We start from the raw sequence: 27,867 nt of genomic DNA, 5'->3' as shown, positions 1-27,867 counted from the left end.
ATTCAATTCAATTCAATTTTATTTATATAGCGCCAATTATAGTCAAATTGTCTCGAGACGCTTTACAGAACCCATATACCTGAACCCCAGAGCAGCCAAAAGGAGACAGTGGCAAGGAAAACACCCTTTTAACAGGGAAAAAAACCTTGAGCAGAACCCGGCTCTAATGTGGGGGGACCCATCTGCCTGCTGGCCGGGCGGGTTGAGAGGGACAGAAGAGGTAGAGAGGTAGAGGTAGAGGGATGGAGATAGAGGGATAGAGGTAGAGATAGAGGGATAGAGGTAGAGATAGAGGGATACAGATAGAGGGGTAGAGATAGAGAGGTGGGGGGGACACAAGGACCATAAAACACACAGTATAATACATGCATGATAAGACAGATGATACATGCAAAGTACAACTAACATGGAAACTAATTATAGTTTACTGCTATGGTGTACAGCTCTGGCATTAAATATACTACATATATAGCTGGTGGTAAATTCAAAAATATGTAGATGAGCAAATCAAGTATAGTAAGGGCAATGCAGAGTAGATCGGTGGAAATGGGCAGCTGGAGGCGGGAGAACAACCACACATCTGAAGCATCCAGCTCTGGGACCAGGGACACTCGGAGAAAGGACACAGAAAGAAACAGAGTGAATGTAATGCAATAATGGTATATATAGTAAATACATAGGTAGTTAGAGAAGGGCTCAGTGCATCAAGAGAGGTTCCCCAGCAGCCTAGGCCTATAGCAGCATAACTAGGGACAAACTAAAGGGACGTCAAGAGGGGAAGTCAGTTGTGCAAATGAAAACACCAGCTCACCCCGTCAGGGTCCCCCAGTCAGCCCTAACTATAAGCTTTGTCGAAAAGGAAGGTTTTAAGCCTGGTCTTAAAAATAGAGAGGGTGTCCACCTCCCGAACCCAAACTGGGAGCTGGTTCCACAGGAGAGGAGCTGATAACTGAAGGCTCTGCCTCCCATTCTACTTTTAGAGATTCTAGGAACAACAAGTAAGCCTGCAGTCTGAGAGCAAAGAGTTCTGCTAGGATAATATGGTACTATCAGGTCTTTAAGATATGATGGAGATTGGTTGTTAAGAGCTTTATATTTCAGAACAAGGATTTTGAATTCTATTCTAGATTTAGCAGGAAGCCAATGAAGAGAAACCAGCATAGGAGAAATATGATCTCTCTTGCTAACTCCCGTCAGTACTCTGGCTGCAGCATTTTGGATCAGCTGTAGATGTTTCAGAGAGCTATTGGGACAACCTGATAATAAGGAAGTACAGTAGTCAAGCCTAGAAGTAACAAATGCATGGATTAGTTTTTCTGCATCACTCTGAGACAGGATGTTCCTGATTTTCACAATATTTCTCAGGTGGAAAAAGGAAGTCCTACAGATTTGTTTTATGTGTGAGTTAAAGGACATGTCCTGGTCAAAGATAACTCCGAGGTTCCTCACAGTAGTACTGGAGGCCAATGTAATGCCATCAAGAGTAACTATATGCTTTGAAAGCAATTCTCTAAGATGTTTGGGGTCAAATACAATGACTTCACTCTTGTCTGAATTTAGTAGTAAAAAATTACAGGTCATCCAGGTCTTTATGTCCTTAAGACAATCTTGCAGTCTAGCTAGCTGATTAGTTTCATCTGGCTTCATAGATAAATACAATTGAGTGTCATCAGCATAACAATGGAAATTAATACAGTGCTTACTAATAATATTGCCTAAGAGAAGCATGTATAATGTGAACAGTGTTGGTCTTAAGACAGAACCCTGAGGAATTCCATGATTAACTTTAGTATGCTCAGAAGAGTCATTGTTGACACGCATGAACTGGAACTTGTCTAAGTAGGATTTAAACCAGTCCAGTGCTGTCCCTTTAATGCCAATATATTGTTCTAGTCACTGTAATAGAAGTTTGTGGTCAGTGGTGTAAAATGCTGCACTATGGTCCAACAAAATAAGTATAGAGACCAGTCCATTATCTGACGCTATGAGAAGGTCATTAGTAACTTTCACCAGAGCTGTTTCTGTGCTATGATGCACTCTGAAGCCTGACTGAAACTCTTCAAACAAGCTATTCCTTTGTAAATGTTCACATAATTGATTTGCAACTGTTCTTTCCAGAATTTTAGAGAGAAATGGGAGGTTAGAAATTGGTCTATAGTTGGCTAAAACATCTGGATCTAGAGTGGGCTTTTTAAGTAAAGGTTATTATAGTATTCTCAGTAAATAAATTAATAAACAACATTACTGACCAGGACAATTATCTTGAGTTTGTTTTTGTCATTTTTTTTCCATCATCCTCATTCTACCAAATAAACTATTTTGCTTTTAAAAATTTTGGAATTACACCTTCCTTAATGCTTTGGCAGTATTATCAACCTGACACTCACGCCAGTCAAGCATACTGGCCTGTTAAAATTACATAATACTTATTATTGCGTAAGGGGCCAATTAAACAGAGGGCGGAGCGTCTCCTGTTTCTGCAACAGAGTGAGCCTCCTGTCATTTCTCCTGTCTTTGGACGAGTCAGCCGGTTGCAGCTCCAGCAGCGCTGCCTGACTCCTGTTTACATTTTTTTTATTCTCCTGCTTTATCCACCTTCAGCAGCAGCAGCAGCTGACAGGCAGCGGGGCGAACAGGAAACTGCAGCCGTAAATGAGCATCACGGGGCGGCGTCAGACACAGAGAGCTGCCGGTCACGGTTCGCGGTGACGGAGCTCTTCCTCCTTCTGTCCGTCTGGAGATTTGACTTTGAAGAAACGCTGCTGTGATCATCTGACAGTTTCAGGTTCGCAGACATGAGTGGAAGAGTGGGAGACCTGAGTCCTAAACAGGCTGAAGCTCTGGAGCAGGTAACTTAATATTTATAATGTTAATAATTTGTACAAAGAGGAGATGAATTTACACCATCCAATAATATCTATAGCGGTTTATAGCAGGGTAGTGATAATAAGTCTTATATCTCCTCACCATTGTTTCCACCACTATAAATGTTATGTAACAACCACTCAGGCAATATTGTTTCATAAAAAACAGAGCTGGGATAAATATTATCAGATATTTAATTATTATTTAAGTCATTTGCCAAGTAGAAATGTCCAAAACTCCCTGATCCACCTGCTGAAATTATTTAAGAATGTTCTGCTCTTAGTAAACTGTTATCTTCAAGTTAGTAGGAATGAGAGATTTAAAAACAAAATATTGACTTTATGTAACCTATACTTTTAAACTTGATGTGACTAACTGCGAATTGATGAATATATATGTAAAAAAATTGCACTGAGATTGGAATTACACTCAAATAAATCCACATTTAAGAGGATACAAGCAAGTTAATGAGGACATAAAATAAACAGTTTAACCTGAAATCACAAAAACTCAACAGCACTGGGACAAAGTAACATGGAGAAAATATTAAAATGCAAATTTTGTGACAGATATATGTGTAATTACTTCATTACTGCTGAAAAACTATGCTTTACATATCAGTTACAGGCCAAACTTCCAGCTTCTGAGATGTAATTATTAGCTTTTTTGAACATTCAAACTTATACAGGGTTCATCAATTGTATTAGTTGCTTCCCAGTGTTACTAATCATTTAGTATTTCATAGATCAGTAAAGAGTACATTGCAACCATATGATGATAACAATTATCCTTCGTTAACTATCAACATGCAACAGTCTGCTTAAAATGTACGATATAGTAAAAATTAAAAAATCTAAATAAAGAATTGCTCGTTAAAACTTCCCATATCTAGCAGGTAGTTAATTTCAAAAGCAAGTTTCTATTATGCCAGAGAAAAAGCAAGTCCTGACATTTAAGAAGCTGGAACCAACAGCTGTTTGGTGTTTTTGCATGAAAAATGACAAAACAGATCAAAATTGCTGCTAATTTAACTTTAGTTAATGGACTAGTAGGTAAATGTTGCAGCTCATCTTCAATATCTGATGTAAACAGCAGAGTTTTTAATGTTTTTGACCATTGTTAAAGTACCTACAGTATAAAACCTTTAAAAGATGCTTTCTCATATTTATGCAAGGGTGTTATTTTTACTGAGAAGTCACAGGAATAACTATTTGATCATATTTTAATTGACAAATGACTAATAATTAATCCAGTCATTGATTATTCAAGTTAAACAGTATAGGTTAAAAATTCAACATTATTACTTCAAATTTCTCATTCTTTCAGCTCACACAAAGTAGGAACAATTCACTATAATCAGCAACTCCTGAAGGGATTTCAACCAATCAGTGATGTCTTGACATATTTAATAATAAATGATTATTAATCAATCAGTTGACTGAGATATACATTTAAATATCATAATAATCTCATAATAGAGACATTTAGTCAAAGCCAAAGCCACAAAGAACAGTTCTCCTCAGAGAATATGTCATTTTTGGTGACTAAAGCTACATTTTGGTAATAATATGTTTGCATTTAAGACAGTACAGACATTTTCTTTTACACAGAAAATGCACAAAAATTATTCTTTATAAAGTTTTACTTGCTGCATTGATACAAACGTATGCAAATTAAGTGCATTATCTTTTTAAGACATTATTTCTTTGATCAAAGAATGTTTGTGTTCTTTCAACTTCTGAAGTTGCCTTTTAAAGCTTATGTATAGCTATAAATTATTATTTATTAGCCATTGGTAAAGTTATTATTTCCACCTTGGAAGCCCCTTTAAAGGCTGCTGGATTAGAATATGCATTATTAAGATTTAAATCTTGTTTATTGTTCACCTCCGCACCAATGTTTGCTGTAATTTACTAGAATGAAAGTCTAAGTTAAGGTGAAGCTGTTAGCAGTAAGTTCAGAGAAGGTGAATTATCCACTGAGGCCCAAAGTGTACATACACACCTGTTGTTTTTCAGTTTGTTCATAGCGAGCAGACCCATGGGAAGCTGCAGAGTGTGGCACATTTAATAAAAAGGCTACATGGTACTACTATGATTAAATGGGGCGTGGTACTGTTGTGATTCATATCTGCTTCATCACATTTGGTAAAGTTACAAGTGAAAATTTTTTACCAACACGTTTAATAAAATCATTGGACGTTATTCACGCTCAAATTTAGAGCTTTGATTTGGCAGAAGTAACAATGACAATCTAGCCTGGTTATAAGGATGAAGAGACTTGTTATATTTAAATTTTTTCTCACACGTGTCTAATCCATGTCCTTATTTCAGCCGTACAGTTGTGGAAGCTGTTACTGACTCATCTAGTTAAGGTGGAAATGTCACAAAACAGCTCAGGACTTAAGGGTTTAAGAGAAATCTTAATGCTGCAGCACAGTGACTCATGTTTTTTTTATTATGAACAGCAGATTAATTACATCTTAAAAGCAACACGTTAGAAGAGAGACTCTCCTGTTTCAGCATGATAGCTTCTGTGTGCATTAAGCCAGATCCCTAAAAGACATAACTCGTCTGTACAGAGTCTTCATTTAAACTTAAACACCTTTAGGATGACGCTGACTGACATCTCACAAACATTTTATTTACAAATACATATTCAAAAATGATGGCGTCACAATTAGGGTTAAATATCTAATCGATACTGCGATTTAATATGCTTTAGTTTAATATTCACTGTGTAACAGATTGAAAACATGTGAATGAATCTGCACAAAAACCTCCACCTGGCAGTTTAAACCCAGATTCACTGTAATGTGTCCTAAATTGCAGCCTCTGTGATTTGCTAATTGCGCCGTTTTAAATTGCAATTTTAATTTAAAAATCATATACTTACTATAATGAGAAGAGTGGAGGCTGTTGCAGCAGCAGATAAATGATCATTTTGCTGATTTGTAATGTTTGGTATTCTTTATGAACTACATAGATTTTGTACTATATTGGATAAAACTAATTAGTTAATCAATATTATTTGAAGCCAAATCAGTTTTAAAAGAAAATAATTAAGGGGGTTTATGCAACTCTAATGCTCAGATGGGATTATTTTTCACTTTGAGGCTCGTAAATGTAATTGTTTCCCTTCTTCTCTCTAGTTTCGCGCGAGGATCCAAGATATTCTTCCTCAGCTTCCTGCGCAGCACGACCACTTTCTGTTAAGATGGCTCAGAGGTGAGTTTAAAAATAAAAAAAAGCTACCTGAAGGTTGAAACTTGCACTGACAGAAAAGCAGAAACATCTCCCCTATTCTTTCTTCTTCATGATCAGTTTGTGGTTGCTTTTCTGTAAGGGAAATCTGTTGGTGACACTGCACTTGTGCAAAAAAAGCAGAAGCTGCAGTGGTTTGTTACATGAAGGGACATAATGCAACACATGTAAACACTGTTAGCAGCGGTTGAGGAAGAAGCACGTTGAACTGTCACGCCTGAACTTTTTTTCCTCCACTTTTCAGAGTAAATTTAACTGATTCTGAGGGTCTGATTTTCCTCGGGTATGTTGAGGTTGTGCAATCAGCAGTGATCGAAGCAGGCCTTGTTCTGATTAGCATTCTGTGTATCGGGCTAATCCAGAGCTAATCGCATTAAAGGTGCACTACGACGGCAGCAGGTCTGTCTGCTGCTGTGTTTCTGTTGCTCTCCAGGGCTCAAGTTTCCTGGATTTTGATGACAGCGAGTTTCATAAAAGGATTCGGAGCAGCAGTGAGGGCGCATTGTTCTCTGTAATTAGGCCTAAATGAAGGACCGTGGCGCTTGTGAAACGCCTGCTTTGCCTCTCAGAAAAGTCGAGCATCACGGCTCCAAACATGGACAATGAAGGTCTCTGTGGAGGATGTTTGCTCCAAATAATTCAAGTTATGTCACCTCCAGCTTGAATGTAAAGATGATTGCCATTCAAAGCTGTTTGAATAGTTTATTGATTTACAACAAATAGCCTGAGGTGATGCACAGTGAGCACTAATGATTGAACTGAATGGCAGATTTTTGTTCTTTATATTCACACAAACCCTGTTTCAGCTCCTCTGAACACGGAATGCAGTGTTTTAACGTCAGATGACACCCATAAACAGCGTTAATAATTATCCTGATGCAGCTCTCCTTGGCTGTTAAATATGAATTATACCAAATAGTTTCTCTTGAAATGGATTTGAGGAGCAAAAAATCCCTCCTGTGTGTGACCTGAAATGATGACTGTGGGCATCACACTAAATTACAGTGAAGAGAGCATCTTTGTCAAAAGAGATTTTGTTTATACTGCTGGCATTTTTCATAAGCGGAAAGTTCTGTTTCCAGGACATTTTTTTAAAAAAACAAGAAAACAACATGATGTGACCTTGTTTGCGTGGACGTTTATGATAATATGAGAACATTTTGCCTGTGCATGTAAATATCACATTCTGGTTTCAGAAACTTAGATAAGCATTTCTCCTGGTTTGGAGAAACTAGATTATCATATGTAAAGCACTCTGAAAGAAACCAGGATACAATTACTGCTGCATCAAAACATCTTCCAACAACCTGGCTATCTGCACAGGCTTTTTACATTACCTTTTGGCACCAAATAATAAATTATAAATGGTAACTTTTTGTCAGTTCCCACACACAAACAGCTAGTTATTTTTTATTATTGCACATTAATATTTTGTACATTTTTAAAGTTATTTTTTGGCCTTTTTGCCTTTATTATAGTGGAGAGAGAGAGACAGGAAACACGAGGAGAAGAGTGAGGGAAAGACATGCAGTAAATGGCCATAGGTCGGATTTATTTATTTATTTTTTTAGGTTGGATAGGCCAGATTTAAACCCATGACTGCTGCATCAGAAACTATAGCCCCTATTTATGGGTCGCCTGCTCAACCTATAGGTGATATTTTGTTCATTTCATCCTCTTTTCATGCGGATGATCTGGGATTTAATGTTGGAGTAAAAGGCAGCTCTTCTCTGGCTATAATACAAGCAGTGGTAAACTTTGACTCTTTACTTCGAAACATCGACGCTCTGACAGCAAAAACTCTGTTCCCAAGCCGTACTCCTCTGACTGCCACTAATGTCTAGTTTAAGTCACAAGACGGCTGTTTTTGGATAATCATGATCACATGCATGTAATCCGACTCCTGACATGACAGAAAGTGTTGTGACTTTTGCCTTTCTTTGTCTTTGTGAAGCGATTTTAGACTTTTTAGCTACTTATGAGGCAGAAAAATACAATATTAGTGCTTTTTTTTTTTTTACCCCAATGACTGTTTATAAGACCTGTCAGGGTGATGACTGTAAGACATCAACAAGGTCATAGAGTGTACTGTCCCTGCACCAGTGGTGTAGTGTGGTAGTTATCAGATAATGAGCTGTATGGGACGTCCTAAAACCAGTCATAAGCTACATTACATTACATACAAGACTTTAGCTTATATATGATATAAATAAATGATTGCATCTGTTACGTTCAAGCCGCACAACTTCACACAACGCTGATTAAGTCAGTCAGCAGAAGGTGAATCTGTATTCCACAGTGAACTAGACTTTTAAATGAGTGCTTGGTTGCATCCTTTGCAATACGTGTTTCCCAAAGATTAGGAAATTATTTAGTTTAAAAGGTGAGAGTGTAACTTCGGTTGTTTTCTGAAGCTACTACTACTATTTACACATGCAGACTATCGCTGGACACTATAGCTGTGAACAGAGAAGCCTCTAGTCTCCACTCAGTTACTGCAGCAAAAATTAGTTTGAAAAGTGTGAACTACAGGGTTCAAATGTTAGATTTACCTCAGTTAAAACCGATTGATTGTATCTACCTACCACAGAAAGACCTGCTAAATGGTAATAACGCGACAAATTAAAATGTTTTCACAGTTTTTTTTTGTAGCCTTGTTCAGCCGAGTTACGTAACAGAAAAAACACACTATCTAGACTACTTCCTCTTGGCTTGGGACTTTGTTTCTGTCAACCCCAAGTGATAATCTCTACAAATCTTCAGCTTGTACCACACTATGACCACTCATTGGTGATGTAGCTGGTGCTCGAACAGTTGTTTCCCCTGGTCTTATAAACAGTCCCAGTATAATGAAGCCCTACTCATAAAGAAACGTTCTTTCCAGTCTGAGTCACTAAACTCCATCATGACAATTCTATCCCACCAGTCACACATGGGAAGCAATTGTATCTATGTTAGCCTTTTTAGCTACTTAGTTATCAAAGGTGGATAAGACAAATCCACAACACGATGTTGGCATTGAACAGTGCTAAGCCTGCTATACACTAATGTGGCCTCGTTTTCAAAAGCAGCGGTCGAATTAATTTAGGGTTACAGCGGGGATGTCACACTAAATTGATGGTTTGTGTTGCCTGCACAAACTGCAGCACTAATCAGTAACCAGGATACTAGTATAAATCACAACAATAGAAATAACCAGATTTCTCTGTGCTCCATGGAAATACTGTATCCTCAGTATAAACAAAACCAGTTTAAACTCCATGACCAGGATCTTGTTGCTCATGTAAACACCATCACTGTGTGAAAGACGGTGCTCTTATGTGCAGCATTGATCCCTGATGAACCCTCCCTGAGTTGTTTGCCTCCTTGTTACTAAGTGAATCACTTCTTGTATACTGGACTGCACAACAGAGTCAGTTAGTTAGACCCTCCCATATGATATCGTCTTGTACTGGAGGCCAATGATCTTCCTCCTCGTAGAAAACGCTGGTCTGGCCTCAGATAACTTTTACTCAGATTGCATTTATCTTTTAAAGAGCTCCACCCTGAGAGATAACCAGCAGGAAAACACGACTCCAATTCAGTCCATGTCTGTCTATATACTGGAGCACATTATTACAAAGTATTATACAGTAGTCTACTTTTTTATACCACAGAAACAAAACTCTTACAGTTTCTCCCTCTAATCATCAATGAAGTCTAGAATAAGTCACAATAGTTTTTGGATAATCATGATCACATGCATACTTTCAAACACATGGCAGAAAATGTTGTGACTTTTGCTTTCCTTTAACTTTTATTATATTCATTGCTACAGACGTGACACAATTTTAGCCTTTTTACCCACTTGTGCGGCATAAAAATACAACATGTGTGCTTTTTGTGTAATTTTCGACTGACTAATCAAAATGCAGCCTTTCAGAGGTGCTGATTATATGACAACATTGTCATAATGCTTTTGTAAACATGCACCAGTAGTAGGGCTGGGGGAATAAATCGAATTTATCGATTAATTCGACTTTGTACTTAATGTCGATTTGTTTTAATGAAAATCGATTTTCTCATCAACATCCTCCACCAACGCCTTCCCGCTGGGCTCCCGTAGTTCAGAGTGCGCCCCCCTCCCCCCCCGCGCTTGATACACAAACAACATGGTGGCGAGCGGTGCAGATCTAAAGGTACGTGTCCACTAGATGCTATTTTCCTGCACGGCAACGCACCGCATCTGAAAATCACACGGACGGTGGTCACTAGCGGACCACAACATGGTCACATGACAGCACTGACCAACAGCAGGACGCTACGTGGTCACATGACCGAGCTTTCAGCTGGACAGTCCTGCAGACAAGTCGGATAAACACAGCGGCTCGGCCGCAAACTTTCCCTTTTATTTCAAAAAACACGTCAGCGAAAAGTATTTCTGAAAGCATCTGAAGCGAGAAATAATCTGCAGCAGCTGAATCTGTCCTCGTTTTATGTCACCGACGCCTAGTTTAGAAGTTTGAGGACAGTTTCACGACGCGTGGAATCTGCGCACGCCTCACTGAATTTGCATAAAGTAGAAGTCAGTCTACTTTATGCAAATGAGCTGCAGCCCTCTCCAGGTAAACACACCTGATCACAGCAGGAAACGCACCGCAACCGGACCAGCATGCCACATGCAGCGCATTTCCAGCTGCGATCCGGTGTGTTTACCTGGAGAGGGCTGCAGCTCATTTGCATAAAGTAGACTGGACTCCAGTGCAGAGATTAGGTAGGGGGTAAAAAAAAAAAAAAATCGGATAAATCGTGAATCGGGATTTTTATTTTTATTTTTTTAAGGCCATATCGCCCAGACCTAACCATTAGTGGTGTGAGAGATATCAGCATTAGCCTGGAAGTTGTCAGATAATGAGCTGTATGGAAAGTCCTAATATCAGCCATGAACTACATTACAACCAGTATTCTTTACCTTATATATTATATACATTACCGTTCACAAGTTCAGGGTCACAGAATGATTCTTATTTTTGAAGGAAAGGCAGTTTTTTTTCCAGTAAAGATAACAGTAAATTAATCAGAAATCCAGTGTAGACATTATTAATGATTAATTGTAATTAATTAATGACTATTGTAGCTGGAAACAGCTGATTTTTAATGGAATATCTCCATAGGGGTACAGAGGAACATTTCCAGCAACCATCACTCCTGTGTTCTAATGCTACACTGTGTTAACTAATGGTGTTGAAAGACTCATTGATGATTAGAAAACCCTTGTGCAGTTATGTTAGCACATGAATAAAAGTGTGAGTTTTCATGGAAAACATGAAATTTCCTGGGTGACCCCAAACTTTTGGATGGTAGTGTACATATAAATGACTACATCCATTAGGCATAAGCCAAACAAGTTCAAACAATATCATTTAAGCCTAACAGGTAAATCTCTCTTTATTTTGCAGTAAAATTGAGTTTTTTTCCTTTTTGGAGCAACATCTTCTCTCTGGTGCACTAGCAGCGATGCATTTTATGTCAGCTAGCAATGACTGATTTGCAGTTATCAAATTGAATTTATTTATATGGCACATTTAAAACAACCTATGCTAAGCAAAAACAGGATGAAAAAATTGATAAAAACAAGCAGGCTACTGCAGTTGGAGTAGGGCAGAGCAACCTGTGAAGTACTGAAAAAAAAATCTAATGTTATGGATAAAAAAGAAACTTCAGAAGACTGATTAAAGTCTAAAAAAAGCAATTGGTGACAATGCATTCGGTGTCAGCTAGCAAAGTTTGATTAACTGCAATCAAAACAAACTGAATAAAGTTTATATATGTAGCACATTTGAGACAACCTGAGTTGACTAAAGACAAGATAAAAACTTTTTTTAAAAAGAGAAGGAAACAGCAGTTAGGAGTATGGCTAGGAAGCATCCAAAAAAAAGTTCCTGATGCTACAAAGAGGGATTACAACTTAAAAAACCAACTGACAGCAAGAGATATGGCACGAGCACGCATCAACAGTGTTTATGTAATTATTCTCAATGCCAGAAATCAGAGAAAATAACTAAACTCTTACAGTAACATACTGGAGAATAAAAGGCAGCCACAAGTATATAAAGTGAACAGGTTAAAACTTGTATTCACCAGGAAAGTGAGGTGATTGGATGGATATCACTGACCTAAAACAACACCCGACCTGGTCACCTGCCAGATCCAGCTTTGTGCTTTTGTAAGTTTGAGTCACCGTGTTGCCATGGAGGTCCCAGTTAATGTGCCAGAATGGAGTATTAGCTGCAGCATAATCCAGCGCAGGACTAAGTTGTAAGTCTCACTTCACAGCTACAACGCTGCTGTGCTTTTCCACCCAGACAGTGAGCTAAAGCTAATCACCTTAGAAGGAGCATTAGACGTTGGACTGTGTCCACTCTGTTCTGCATCAGTCATACTGACACCGTAGTTTTAATCCTCACTGTGTTACAGAAGAGGAAGTCTTTGGACGCCAGTTACAGTTTTACAATTTCAACTGATTTAATTTGGTTGAATTTTGTCCCTGTATTGTTTGTGGAAGCGCTGCGTTCACACAGAGTATAAAACAACTTCTGCACAACTGTATACAGATTTAAATCACCACATTTTTAGTTTATCTACTGGTTGTATATGTAATTTTTTGATATTCTTTGGCTAAAAGTGCCCTTATTGGAACACTGGTGCCTCAAAAGACAGAACAATGCAACAGGATGTGGTGGGATCATTAGCTTCAACTGTAACTGTGTCTTCCATCCACCTAAATCCTCTTCTTATTTGTTGCTGTTATTTCAAGCATTTGAACAATTCTCTGTGTTAAGCAGATTCTGGTCTTTCCCATATGCCCAGCTGACCTTTTAAAACCCTTTTAAAAAGAGAGAAGAAGCACTTTTATACCATAAATGGTCATGTGTCTTTAGAGGAACTGTGCTTTCAAGATGTACTTAATTGTCATTATGACTTCTTTCAGTTTTTATTTTATGTATTTACACAAGATCCTATAACTTGGAACTAAGTACTCAGTGGAACAAATGTGCAAACAGGATTTTACACTATTCATTGTCATACTACATTTTTTGTTATAACATCAAGTGTTTTATCTATTCTGTATATATCTAGGAGGTGCTGATGTTGTCGTGTTGTGTTGCTTTTATTGGTCTTCTTTGTTCACTTTCACCAAAAAGCCCAACCAGGGATGGGAATTGAAAATTAGCTTAATGCTATACACTCTATATGCAATACATCAGATGTTTCCTATAGTAACTGCAGGGTCTCTGATCAAATTAATCAATAAATAGATAAAATATTAATTCTTTTTTGGTGCATATTTTCTTTGCTCTTTAATTTCTCTACCTTTTCCACCTCCTATAAAGCCTTTTGTAAGTTGTGTTTTGAAATAGTTTGATAAAGTTTGTTTGCTTGCGTACAATGTAAGTTTTACAACAACGTATAGAATATATTAGTAAATGTAATTCTCCCACAATGGATGTCTTAATCATGTCTACCTCCCTTTTCCTTATTTACTCTTTCAGCCAGAAACTTCAACGTCCAGAAGTCCGAGGCCATGCTGCGAAAGGTACTGGACTTCAAATCTATGTTTTTGTGCGACTGCATGAGTAGTTCTCTTGTAGAAATGCAGTGCAGGACAAAATCATGTACTCAACTTAAAGCCAAAGTACAACTGTAATGCTTCTCATTCAGCGTATATTCCTAGAAGTGCTCTTACCTCCAGCACATGCTGTGAAATCCGTCAGGGTGGGAGTGGCTCCGGATTAGAGAGGAGCAGTGAGGTAATGGTTCACTGTGGGCAAACTGTGTCATCGCAGCAGCCTGAGGAGATAAGACATAGATAAAATGGATTAAATAAGTACTTATGAAGACAGAAGATTACGGTTACCCAACTTAAAGCAAGGATTGTTGCCCACTAGGGGGCAGAAGAACTTTGAATCAAACTAATGAACACACAGCTCCGACATATTCAGCAGATGTTCACATTTATTTCGTTTGCATAAAGCGTATAGTTTGTACGGTTTTGTGCACACAGTGGTATATAATTAGTCTGCTACCTGCTGACAGGTCAGGTTTTACACCACCTACTGTCTAAAACCTCCTAAGCCACTTAAATTACTACATCGTGCTCGAGCAGACATGTTGCTGCATATTCAGTCTACCATCAACAAATATAAAAAATACTAATTTGGTTCTGAATTTAACATGAAACCAACTTTTTTCCAGCACGTGGAGTTCAGGAAACATATGAAAGTAGATACAATCATCACTGAATGGCATGCACCAGAGGTAAGAACTGAGAATCTACCAAAGTATTCCAGTACACAGTGATGAAAGCAGCTGTTTGACATTTAAATTGACTGCTGTTTGCAGGTGATAGAGAAATATCTGTCAGGAGGGATGTGTGGTTACGACCGTGAAGGGAGTCCCATCTGGTACGACGTCATCGGACCTGTGGATCCCAAAGGCCTCTTCCTGTCTGCTTCTAAACAAGACTTCATCAAGTCCAAGATCAGAGACTGTGAGATGCTGCGGAAGGAATGTAACCTCCAGTCGGAGAGAGTAAGATGCTGGGACGTAGATTCTGATAATAAAATGTGTTCTGGGCAGAGCTGTATCGTTTATAGAAGTGGAAGAAGCACCTTTAGCTCCTTAAAGTGAGCAACTGCACATAAAACCCATTTAATCATTTAAGCTACAGTGGAACCCAAATCCAACCTAAAAGGATCTATTCGGTCAGTGGTTTCCAATGTGAGAGTCAAGAGCCCAGCATTGGGTTGAGAGATGATTACTAGGGTATAAATAATTATAAAACAGCTGCACAAAAGTTACCAGATCAGTACCACATGATCTGGCCTCTTAATGTTTATAAATGGAACAATCTGATAAAGCAACACCACTCTTTGATAAGAGTTTCTCACAACTCACAGATGTGCAACTTGACTAGGCATGCAGAGCTTCCTGTTAAGTGCTTCTAAGCAAAAAAAAGCTAGAAACCACAGCATTAGATTGCATTTTTCTTAGTCAAATAGTACCCAAGAAAAGGGACCACATAGCCACAGCAAATCCTCTGCTCTACCCTTGGGTTGTATGGTCATGAATCAAATTTGTCTCCTGATTTTTTAAAATTTGGCTCAGTGCAAAAAGTGCTGAAAACATGACATAAATCTTAAGATTAATAAACATTACACACAACTTTGTACAAAGGTTTCTAAGGAAAGGCAGAACTGTAATAACAAATAATCATCAGATTGTTAGCTTCATGATGGTCTGTGAGTCTGTCGTGATGTACAGTTCCATCAGGAAAAACAGCCAGAAATAAGCTTTAGATTGTTAGAGTTCATTGCAATGACTTTAATCTACGTGTCTCAATTCAAAATCCAGCAATAATAAACCATTTTCACCAGATCAAGTTAAAAGAAATTCCAAAAAAAAATATGTGATGGGACCAAAAAGTGTCAGAAACTGTGGAGGGTTAATGAATTTCTTCCCACTTATAAAGTACATTTCAGTGTGAAAATACCCTCCATATATCAGTTTGCTAGTTTCACTAATTAAACTGCTGGTAATCTGGTCAGTTTGCAGGTTTGGTTCTATCAGATGTCATATGGATTCATCATTCGGTTTGCCGTCACTTCATTACATTAAACTGAGTTATTTCTAGCACAATGCTTTGATGACTATTTTTAGTGACTTCCTCAACATTTTGGGGCTCACAGACTTGTACAAGTTTAATTTGTGGACATTCAGAGCAAAGAATAAACCATCACCTTTAGAATTATTAGTCACTACTGTCATGTGAACTACAGTCACTTTAATGTTTGCATTTTATGGATTAAGTTTCTGTGTTTTTCATTCACTGTTTTCATCCAGCTGGGGAGGAATGTGGAGTCAATCACTATGATCTACGATGTCGAAGGTCTCGGTCTCAAACACTTATGGAAGCCTGCTATAGAAACATATGGAGAGGTATAGTAGAGAATCACACACACATAATGTAAACACAGATTTCTCAAAAAGATGGCAGACTCAAGGGTTTGTTGGCATCCATGTTTTCACACCAGATCCTCCAGATGTTTGAAGACAACTACCCAGAAGGCCTGAAGAGACTGTTTGTTATTAAAGGTAAAACCTAGTCTGTCTGTGTTTTTTAATCATCCCGACAGTCCTTAAATGCAATCTGATTTTTATTTTTATTTTCTATGCAGCTCCAAAACTCTTTCCAGTGGCCTACAACCTCATCAAACACTTTCTGAGCGAGAACACGCGACAAAAGATCTACATTCTAGGAGGTGAGAAACTGTATATCCTGTTTTAGAAAATGTCACCCACAGACCTAATTCAAATGAACTGAAGTGAGTGTTTGTCTGTTTTACAGCGAACTGGCAGGAGGTTTTACTGAAGTACATCGATGCAGAGGAGCTGCCGGCGTATTACGGGGGTAAACTGACGGATCCTGATGGAGATCCTCGCTGTCGGACCAGGGTGAGTCAGGTTTTATGTATAAAAGATGGCTGATAAGTTGGAGGAGACGAGTATCCATTGCAGATATAAAATCAATTATTTGGGCTCACTGACTCACCTATGAGGATAAATTCCTTTCAGTAAGATATCAGATTAACAGTAATCTGCCACTGGCTGTAGGATATATGAAGTGTTGATTCAAATCTGACTGAATTCGGTTTGGTAAAATCTTTTTCACAATCATTTGTGCTGTTGTACAGGCCTGCACCAGTCGTTTTGTAACTTTAAACAAACCTTTAAATTGTTTTTCAGTATGCTTAATTAACAAATTCCATGAAAAGACCAAAAAACCAAAGAATGATTAGATTCTACTGACAAGAACTGTCTGTGTAACACGATTTTAAACGAACATTTAAAACAATGCAGGAAGAAAACTGCAAAGGCTACAATTTGACACTTGCAAGGTGTGACTAAATAATGAAATTCATCCTGTAATTTAATTTAATTTGAGCAGATCTAAACTTTCAGTGGTTGTTTGTGCTGTCCTTTAATCAATATACAGTGTTGGAAAAAAGTTTTTGAACACCCTTAAATTTTTACACAATCTCAAATATTATGAAATATTTGTGGAAAAATCTTTTTTGTCTTTCAAAAGGTGTGACTGCATCAGACAAATGCAAACAAATACAAATGATTTTCTTGTTTTGTGATTACAAGAAAAACTAACAAAACTAAATTCTACCAAAATGACCCAATACTCAAAATTTATTTTTAAGGAACCAATAAATTTGTAGTTTTTAATGGCTTTTTTAGGATTTGTTTAATATTATGGCTGTGATTGTACTAAAAGAAACTGCACTTGAAGACCTAAGAGTGATTCTTTATGGAATATACATGCAAATGAATGGGGTGTCCAGAAACTTTTTCCACCACTGTACACTATATTGTTCAGACATGCACACTATGGAACAACTGAAATGATCCCAGTCTCATTATTTAATAGCCACAATTTGTACATTTTGCAGGTTGTCTGACCCAGAGTTTGAACTTTTGCCATCCTCCTTGTGTGACAGCCACACAGTGAATATTGAACTGAAGTTTGAGTTAAAAAAAAACATTACATTGTCAATAAATTTGCAGTGTTTATCAGAAAAATTGCAATTACACATTTCCCCAAATCGTCTCTAATCCAAACCCTGATGTAGCTCATTTCTCTCTGAGCTTGAGGTTTGTTGTTGTCCATAAACTATTAAAAATGCATCACTATGTTATGCTGAACAGCATGTTTCCTTGTTACAAAGAATATGGGGATGGTAGTATAATTTAGACACAGCTCCACAGGCTAATAACAGCGATCACTAACATGGTCTGTGTTTTTGGACAGTGTGGAATAGTCATCTATTTGGGAGCAAGCTGTCTGCACTCAACACACTGATATTTAATGCTATTTAATCCTAAAACTACCACAAAAGCAAAAATGAGCACCGAAGTAATAATTTAGATATTTACAAAACCAAGTCCAACTGCTTATTTCTTTAAATGACAATGTATAGCTAATAAATCCACATTTTAATGTCAACAGCTAGCATTATTATGTTCAATGTAACCATATAAATAAGGATCATTTTCCATTCTATTCATCATGATACAGTAATTGCATGCAGGACTATAAAACTAATGGTGAATGCACTGAAGTTGCAATATGAGAAAACGTTGCTTTTTTTGTCACTGGATACGAGTCTGATTCCAACTACAGTCCTCCAGCAATATTTTAAAAACTCAGTGCTGAATTAGTCAACAGTGTGCTTGCTGTTTGAATCAGTTCTGTTTTCTGACACTTTTGACTCCTGCTCTGTAGTTTTTTTTTTTCATTTATTTGCATCCTGCGCTATGCTAATGTAGCTTTCTGGCAGCTTACAGCTTTGCTTCGCCTGCTAACGTGCACACTGTGCACTGTAAATATTGTGGGTTTACATTTGATTGGCAAACTATGTTGTATACGAGCTGCTGTCCCAGCAGTTTTTCATGACCTGGCTGAGTAAAAGATCATAAGAGAACATTTTCCTAAGCAGAAATAACTCCACTTGTCATCCAGGCTACAAAAGGCTAAATTAGAGCTCAGTGGATGGGATGTTTTCTATAACGACGGATCATGAAGTGTTCTGCTAATGCTGCCAGTGTGAGGGATCCTGTTCCACATGAATGAGTCGATCTGATCACAGAAGGTCAATGACGGGGCAAGGACTGTTCTGGACCAGCAGTCTGTAGCAGGATGGATCGCTTTAGCCGCCTGTATACTAAACTGGTTACCTCCTCTTTGTTGCTGAGTTGCACTGAAAAGATAGTGAGCTCTGAGAATTGTAATTGAAGCATTCTGCCTCAGTTCACCAAATGCCCCACTAGTTGACCATGTGTATGTTGCTAACAAGTCCAAAAATTGCTCATGGTACCACTTTTCATAAAATAGTTTGAAGGACTGTGAGTTGAAAAACCAGCATTTTTCTTTTAGCTCAGTAACAATATTATATACATCTCTCTCGCTTTCATACTTGCTCAATGCATGTTCAAGGACTATCAATAAATGCAAAAAACATGATTGTAATTTGTTTTTTTTCTCATAAAGTATGCCTCTGACTGGCACCTACATTTTAAAAACTCCTATTGGTGCCAATCACAGGAGGAAAACTGCCTTTTAGGGTGAAAAATGAAGGTACTACAGTTGGTGGAATATCAAAATACAAAAACGTAGATTTTTTTTAACCAAATTTGCATAATCATATAATTAGATTGTGTTGTTCCATCAAAGCAGGGTTGTACCATTAAAGACTGTACGTACATATCAGTGAGCCGGCAAAATTTCATCACTCTAGCTACATTATTTCACAAGTTATGTCACTTCAGACACTGATCCACAGATTGGCACGAAGAAAAGGATTAAAACATCTACATGACCTCAACCCCTCTATATGCTTTTTGCTGAAAAAGTTACCTGTGACCAAGAATTTTACACATTTTACGTTACAACATACACTACCGTTCAAAAGTTTGGAGTCACTTAGAAATGTCCTTTTTCCAATGAAGATAACATTAAATGAATGATAAATCCAGTGTAGACATTGTTAATGTGGTAAATGACTATTCTAGCTGGAAACAGCTGATTTTTAATGGAATATCTCCATAGAGGTACAGAGGAACATTTCCAGCAACCATCACTCCTGTGTTCTAATGCTACATTGTGTTAGCTAATGGTGTTGAAAGGCTAACTGATGATTAGAAAACCCTTGTGCAGTTATGTTAGTACATGAATAAAAAATCTGACAAATATGAGATGGTCAGACGTGAACTTTTTCATAAAATTGCTGAACTGAGGTGTAGAGACAGAAAAGCAGCCTGTACTTGCAGACAACCAGAAGATTACAGATGAGAAATAAATTAGGAAAAATACTCAAGAAACTCTCCCACTTTATCCCAGTGCCGTCCCGCCTCGCCGTGTAGAAACTGCAGAATGTCTCAACACAGCACATCCTCTCTGAGACTCTTTAGAAGCCAGTGTAGCATGAGGCTAATAGCAGCTTCAGTAGTCCTGCACTCGTAGACGACACTCTAGCTGAGAAAACTGACCTGTATTTGTCACTGTTTCTGTAGATAAAAAATTGGGGACATGACATATGAGGAACAGAAGGACACATTCATTTTGACTTCGCTCAAGATTGGAGGAGTTGAGATTCTCAGCCTCAAACTGTTTTCTTTTATTCAACTTGTTTGTTAAACTACTTTACTAGTTAGTTAGCTGTGTGTCCTTGACAATAGGGCTGCATGATTACGATCAAAATAACAATCAGGATTTTTAGTAAATACTGAGAACTTGATTCCTAATTAATTTAAAGGAACAAATATTTTTATCATACTTTGGCATTTAAATAAACAGTGCTGCATCACTTCATTATTGTGCTACATTCCTGCTAATGTGCACATTTTTGCAGCAAAATAATACTTCTATGCATCTTTTAAAGGCAAACTATATATAAAATTCTGTCCTAAATGCCTCACATGCTCAACTTCTGCTTATCAATACACACTACAATTTACCAGTGTTCATTAAATGCATCACATGCAGTGAACAGGAGAACAGCAAAGTAACTGCACAGAGAAAGTAGCCTCCACTCAGTTGCAGCAGCAGCGGAAAAAACAAAATAAGGCGCTCTAATGTCAGCTGAATGCAAGATGAAACCAAGTGATTTTATCTACATGGACTGTTTTTTATGAATGGAGCATTTAAAATATCAACGTCACAGACAATCATGGTAATTAGAGCAAAAATTGTGATTTATATTTCATTAATTGTGCAGCCCTATTTGACATTGTACTGTGTTTTGGTTTTTTTAGATGTAGGAATTCAGTTTTTATTGATCTTAACAGACCAGTGATATCCAGACTTACACAGAGTGTGATCCTTTGTGGAGTGCAAAAGAGGCATTTAGTAGAATAATTCTGGCTGTTTGTCTTCAATTTGGGGAATAATTTCAAGGTCTGAAAAATGTACTTTTAATATACAGTATACTCTGCAATATACTGTATCTTTAAGGCTCATTATTTTCAGCTACTCTTAAAAAACAGAGGCTTTAAAGGGGGTAAATGTAGCTTTAATGACAGCTTTACTTGTGTTAGCAGTTTTCAAAATCACAGGATTACTGAGTGCTTTAAAAATTAAACATCCCAGGAATTATACGAGACTATAACATACAATAAGGTTAGTTAATCCAGGTTAAATGCAACAGAAATATACAAATCTAAAAGTAGAGGCCAGCAGATGTCAGCTAAATGTGAATCTTAGAATTGTCCTTATTCTTGAAAACTTGGTGAAAGCTGAAAATGTTGAGCCTTAAACATCTTGTGGTTTTTTTCCCTTCACTCTCTTCCTCCTTTGGGGTTTAGTTCTGCACAACATGTATGTTTCCCTCACTGACTACTGTTTGTTTTCTTCTTCTAGCTTCTGCCTTCGATTTCTGTATTTTTCTTTTCTTTCTTTCTTTTGTCTTTGTAAGGGGTAGTTTCCAAATACCGGTAAATTTGTAAGGGCATTTCTGCAAGACTTTTAGAGAAGTGGTTTCACATGAGTTGGACTTCCCTCATAATAAACGCCCACATCCCAGAAACACCGCAAACTATCAAACCAACATACTTTGAAAACTCCTAAACTTTCTGATTATTTTCCCAAAAAGGAAACAACTCAATAGATTCAGTGAAGTTCTACTGACTGGTATCACCTCTGTCTGTCATTTCTACACAACATTAACCTGCTTGTACCTGCTGGACTGACATTAGATTTGACATCAGGAAATCACTGCCCTCTGTTGGTGTGGTTCTGTATTGCACTGTGCTGGAAACGACTGGTTTGATTTGATGTTAATAAACTAGAAAGTGGAAAAAAAGAGAGCACTTTGTTGTTTTTCTGACATACTTTTGAATTTCTAAACACTTTTATGCAAAAGCTGAAAACTAAAAAGCATTCATAGATGTGTAAAGGCACAGTAAGTGAAGCTTTTCTCTTTTTAGCCTCCTACTCACACACATATTTATATGTATGTGTTTGACATTTGTATTTTGACTTTTTGTGTCTCCGTTGCAGATAAACCATGTTGGACCAGTTCCCCCCTCCTACTATGTGCGGGACCATGTTAAGGTAGACTATGAACAGTGTATGATCGTCAGTCGAGGGTCTTCCCAGCAGCTGGACTATGAGATCTTGTTTCCAGGCTGCGTCCTCAGGTCAGTAATTAATTTATTTACCTGTATTTATTTACTATTTTTAAAATAAGTTTCCAGTTCTAACATTAAAAGCAAGTTCAAGAAAAACAACTTTTTTCTTAAACTTGGAAATAATCAGAAATGTTGCAGATTTAGAGATATTTCAGACCATAACAAGTTATGAAGCCTAAAATGAATAAAAAACAAGATTCCACAGAGTACAGCACCTGACATGGCTTTGCAGAAACTGGATTAGCTGTATCCAATGCGTGACCATCCACACCAAAACAGGCTGACCACACTGTCAGAAGATCAACACATCAACTTCTGTCCACTGAGCGACAGAAAAGCAGCTTCACACAGAAACAAAATTTACTAAATGACAAGCACAAGACTCCAATCAGCAAAACTCCTGTCAAAAGAAGACTGTCTAAAACTGCCTCAGAGGACCAGGAGCGCCTCTAAACCACTTAGTTACAGGGAAAACGAGGACAACCGCATGGAAAATAGTCGTATTTACTGATGAGGCCCAGTCACAGATTAGTCGCAGGAACAGAAGGGTGTATGTGAGGAGACCAACAAGAGACACAACGTAGATGCAATTCAGGATATACATTATGCTGCTGCTCAGGGTTTAATCTTTACTGTAGAATAGTTAATACCAAGAAGCTGCTCTTGAACCATGAAAGATTGATAAGTTTCAATGTCAGATATTGTTTACAGAAAGGTCATTTTTTTTTGTTTTTGTACTTTTTATTAAACATTATCACTTTATTTATTTAAATTAAACTGTTGCAGTTTTTTTGTGATGATTGCTCTATCTTTTATACCAATTTTTAAAAAGTAATAAATACATGTTTGAAGCAATTTATACCACTAATATATTAACATAGAATATAGCAGCTAATGTCTAATGTTCTGATGGTATCTCATCACATTTTAAATAAATCACACAGTGAATATTGAACCAAATCGTTTAAAAAAAAAAAAAAAAAAAACAACTAAAATCGCAATATTTGTCCACTAAATCGCTCAGCCCTAAGTTTAATGAATTTTGGTTTTGGATATTTGGCTCACAAAACAAACTGTTTTAAGGCATCAACTTGTGATATTCTTATTATCTGTATTTACTATGAGCTGCCGGCCAAAAACAACTTCTCAAAACAACTGACAAAAACTTTCTGAGTATTTATGTTCCGTTTCCTGGTGTCTTGCTGTCTCTGCTATCCTGTTCTTGCCCCTCTTTGCCCTCATCCTGACTGGTTGAGGCAGATAACTGCCCTCCCTGAGCCTGGTTCTGCTGGAGATTTCATCCTGTTACAAAGAAAAACCATGAAATATTACAAAATAAAACAAACAAAACAATCCCTGTAAAAATAATAATTGAACGTTAAAAGCAAAATTTGCTTACAGGGGATCCATCAAGTCCTTGGATTTGTTGGTTTTTCATGTATGTTTTAACAGGCTCAAAACTTGTAGCTCTAAAATAGTCAGGTTAATCTCCATAATGAATAATGCTGCAGAGTCTTAGCTTTATTTATAATAGTTAGGTTAAGTTCTGTAATTTAGGTCTTAGCTGCATTACTGCATTTATTGGGTTACTCTCCACAATTAATTAAACAGTAGGGCCTTAGCCTTAATATGTATAATAGTGAGGTAAAGTAGTATTTTATATATTCTCTGTAAGGTTTTAGTTCTTTGTATGTAAGGCTAATTTCGTAATGCTAATCCCGATATGTTTGACTGGAAAGCAGTTGGGCGCTGTTGTTTTAAATGCAGCTATAACTGAAACGGCCACTTTGGTGATTTATAACAGAAACTCTATTAAACTAACTGTGTAAACTTAGATGTAATACACACACTGCTCCATGTTAGCCTGCCTATAGCACAACAATGCTAGCCGGTAGCATTAGCATGGTGACACGCTAACGTTAGCTCGACTGCTACACCGTAGTAGCACAGGATATGGGCTTCTGAGTGTGTTAGCATGTTAGCTTAACGGCTTTAAAACTCAAATCCAACAGAAGCCAGACAGAAGCAGATACCTGTCCGCTGAAAGAGGCCGGTCGTCGGGGTTGAATCCTCTCAGGTCCCGGTAGCTGGAAAAGTCGCTCCAGTATATACTCGTTTCATCCTCTTTAAACTCTTTTAGCTTAATTTTCGTCGTCGAGCTTCTATTTACTTATTTTGTTGTTGTTTACAGACGAACGACAGGATGTTTGTTTCTGTTGTTTGCTTTTCGACCGCTACATTTAAAACTTCCCGTAACCGCGCGCTAAAGGACACGGGAGCGCGCCTGTGGTGGTGAAGGAGCCATCTTTGATTTACAGTCTGTAGTCCGGAACTCCACTGAGAATTATCACATTTTAAATATTTATTCACTAGAAAAGTAATTCTGTAACAGTTACCAGGACATTTAACGACGAACTACAAAAGGTAACTGTTCATTGATAATTCGGCGTATTTCATTTTCCAAAATGTAAACAAGTATGTATAGATTTACGTATTTTAATACTGTTTTCTACTGCTTATTTGAACTGCGTTCAAGCCACTCTATTCGTCTAAAAAAAATAATGGTTTTCCATGTCAGAAATCATGTTTTATAAAGTCTTTAATCGTTGTACGACAATCTATTCAAGATTCAACCCACCTAAGCTCACTAGTTTTTGATCTGGACCTGGTTCAATGGGGTCCAGATGAAACAAAGAGTGAAATCTCCAATTTTCTTACTTTCTTTCTTTCTTTATTTGCATTTTCACAATCAGAATTGGAGTTTTACAAATCAGAAACTGGGGGTTAAATCATCTTCCATCTCTACATGACAGTCTAGTCCAGAATCTACTTTCACTTTTACCTGTCAGTGGTTGTAATTTTGTGGTTGATTGGTGTTTATATGTTTAGTTATATTTAAATTGCTGTCACAACACTGTAATTTACCTATTTATTTTCCATCTAAAGTACAAGATAACAAAAAAAATAAACATGTTTTTGTGTCCTGTCAGGTGGCAGTTTGCCAGTGAGGGTGCAGACATCGGTTTCGGGGTTTTTCTAAAGGCCAAAAAGGGCGAATGGAAGAAGGCGGCCCAGATGGAGGAAGTGGTTCCCAGCCAGAGATACAACACTCACCTGGTCCCAGAGGACGGATCTCTGACCTGCGAACGTCCAGGAGTCTGTGAGTCTTACTCCAACGTTACTGCAACGTTAAAACCAACAGCGTTATTATCTGTTCCTATCTGTTCTGTCCACAGACGTGCTGAGGTTTGACAACACCTACAGCATCTTTCAGGCCAAACGGATCAGCTTCACCGTGGAGGTTCTGCTTCCGGACCGGCTACAGTCTCCGCAGAGCAACGGGAAGCCGAGCGGAAACGTTCCGGAAGAGGAAAACAGCAGCCAGACACAGTGAAGATGATCATTTAAATCTTCCATGTGGTCCGATCAGAAGCACAGCCTGACGTACTTGATTTAAACAGGATCATTTAGCAGTATTATATCTGAATGTTGGAAAACTTCACACATTCTCCACTAGAAAAACGTCTATGAAACACACTGGATCTCAAATGTGGAAGAACAGAGCTTCACATTTTGTTTTACTTTGTGATTTTCTGCAGAAAAACATTCAACATGTTTCCAAAATAGCCCCGAGTCTCTCAGGTTGGTTCATATTATTAGACAGAATGACGCATAAAACAGGTGATGCCAATAAAACACAGCATTAGAATGAAATTATTTTTTGCAAAAAAACATTTCAACTCCCTCACATTGTCTAACTTGCAAAAATACATTTTTATCTATATGAATTAATGAAATTTATTGTCATTATCTGTCATTAGCTCAAATCTGGTAATTAAAATTGACTTTCAGCAGCTAATAAAACGTGGAGACACATTAAATAAAGCATAAAACAACCACAATGTAGCAGCAGATGTAAGTGGTACCTGTTTGTGTTTTTTTAACAGTCCAGAAGTGTTTTTTTTAACAGTTTCTGCTCACCGTTCTATGAGAAAAAGCTACTTATTTTAACATATTTATGCAGCATTCACCCAAAACTGTTAGATTTTGCATCAAAATATTGTGAATAAATCAAAGTTAGACAGTGTGTTGGAGCAAAATATGCTCATTTTCTGTAGATAAACAGCAGAAACATTTGCACACGGTTCTCTTAATGACAAACAACAATATGTGCTTTAGAATTAGTTTAGTTGGTAACAGAATGCTAAAATGTACATTATCTGCCATGTAAAAGCAAATTAGTTGCCTTGTTTATACAGCAAATAATGTTTTTTCTTGTTACTAACTTAAAGTGTGTTCCCATCAAGCATCTTTTTCTTCCTGTTATAACAGAAACGTTCATATTTAAATGATAATTACATGGAGGGGCTCATTGAATCCCCTTTTCAGCTCAGAAATGTTCATTTTTATTCCTATTTTGTGCCTCAGGTGGTTTCAACAACAAACTTTCACATTTGCAGGGTCTTTAAATATTTATTTCCTAATTTATTTACAGCAAATATTGGGTTGGAACTCTATATAACTATTTATATCATACAAAGATGTCAAGAGCTTTTCAATAATAATTTGTTTTAGGTAAGAAGCGTTTACATTTCTGAGTATTAAACACTTTTCACATCGAGTCAGTGAAGGAAACTTGTTTTTGAAAATCTCACCAGACAAGAACTGAATGTAGATTGTGGACAACAATAGAAGGTTTTTCATTCTATATTCTGATTTATGTCAATTTTAAAAGGAGCCCCAATGACTTAAATAGTCCTGAGGAAGAAATTATTTTACATATTGACTATAAAAACTGTACTGATGAGAATCCCACATAATGAAGGTTGGACCAACGTATACTGTAAAGAAATAAAAGTTAATTTTGAACAAAATGTAAAATGTCAAGTGAATTCATTTTTATATATTGTCCATTTAATTTAAAACTGGTTAAAGTTTGTCTTTCTATCACCTCTGTTCCATGTGTCATATTTAAAGTGTATTTTTTTCTCTTTTTCAGGCGTATAATTTGGGCAAATTCCCCAGTTTAGGAAAGCTGTAGGAATTCATTCAATTTTATGTTTTAGTAGGTTTGATAAAGATTGATTTGTTAAAGTCTGATAAATGTAAATAAACAAAGCCTGTACATGAAGCATCGCAAATAATGGGAAGTGCAAAATTAGATTTTTAATATATTTTTAGATATTTTATGAATATTTTTAATACGTTTCTTAATATTTTTAGACTAATTTAAAAAAATATATTTTAAGGATAACAGTTTTGTCATCTATTTTATTAATATTTTTGGCCATTTGAATTATATTTTTCAGATGTTCTATTAAGATTTTAGACATACTTTTCTATATTTTTTAGGATAACTGTTTATCTATTCTAACCAGATTTTTGGACATTTTAATAAATATTTCCAGGACAAAATTTCTAACATTGTATTAATATTTTTGGACATAAAATATTGATGTTTTCCAGTATTTTTCACAATATTTTCAGATGGTTTTAAAATATTGTT

General features: G+C 37.1%; 1 protein-coding gene and 1 long non-coding RNA gene across 2 annotated transcripts; one reads left to right on the top strand and one right to left on the bottom strand.

Moving 5' to 3' along the window:
- On the bottom strand, window positions 1-24,600 carry LOC129349156 (uncharacterized). The gene is made up of 3 exons (XR_008602055.1): window positions 24,395-24,600; window positions 13,855-13,958; window positions 1-610 (listed from the first exon to the last, which is right to left on the bottom strand). It is a non-coding gene; the product is annotated as an uncharacterized LOC129349156 (long non-coding RNA).
- Window positions 2,535-27,235, top strand: LOC111565600 (SEC14-like protein 2). The gene is made up of 12 exons (XM_023265767.3): window positions 2,535-2,849; window positions 6,017-6,092; window positions 13,661-13,704; window positions 14,364-14,426; window positions 14,511-14,699; window positions 16,011-16,106; window positions 16,202-16,262; window positions 16,346-16,429; window positions 16,516-16,622; window positions 22,231-22,370; window positions 25,352-25,521; window positions 25,598-27,235. The coding sequence occupies exons 1-12, from the start codon at window positions 2,796-2,798 to the stop codon at window positions 25,753-25,755; spliced, it is 1,242 nt and encodes a 413-aa protein (XP_023121535.2). The 5' UTR covers window positions 2,535-2,795; the 3' UTR covers window positions 25,756-27,235.
- Window positions 27,236-27,867: the final 632 nt, after the last annotated feature.

This window comes from Amphiprion ocellaris, chromosome 6, assembly GCF_022539595.1.
Source record: "Amphiprion ocellaris isolate individual 3 ecotype Okinawa chromosome 6, ASM2253959v1, whole genome shotgun sequence".
In the NCBI taxonomy this organism is placed as follows: domain Eukaryota; kingdom Metazoa; phylum Chordata; class Actinopteri; family Pomacentridae; genus Amphiprion; species Amphiprion ocellaris.
This window is presented reverse-complemented; position numbering and strand designations above follow the sequence as displayed.

Bases quoted from the DNA above. Each gene is read 5' to 3' on its own strand.
- LOC111565600 (XM_023265767.3), top strand. From the start codon at position 2,796: ATGAGTGGAAGAGTGGGAGACCTGAGTCCTAAACAGGCTGAAGCTCTG. The intron at 16,107-16,201 runs GTATAGTAGAGA...TTTTCACACCAG, and splicing joins CTATAGAAACATATGGAGAG to ATCCTCCAGATGTTTGAAGA. The intron at 16,623-22,230 runs GTGAGTCAGGTT...TCTCCGTTGCAG, and splicing joins ATCCTCGCTGTCGGACCAGG to ATAAACCATGTTGGACCAGT.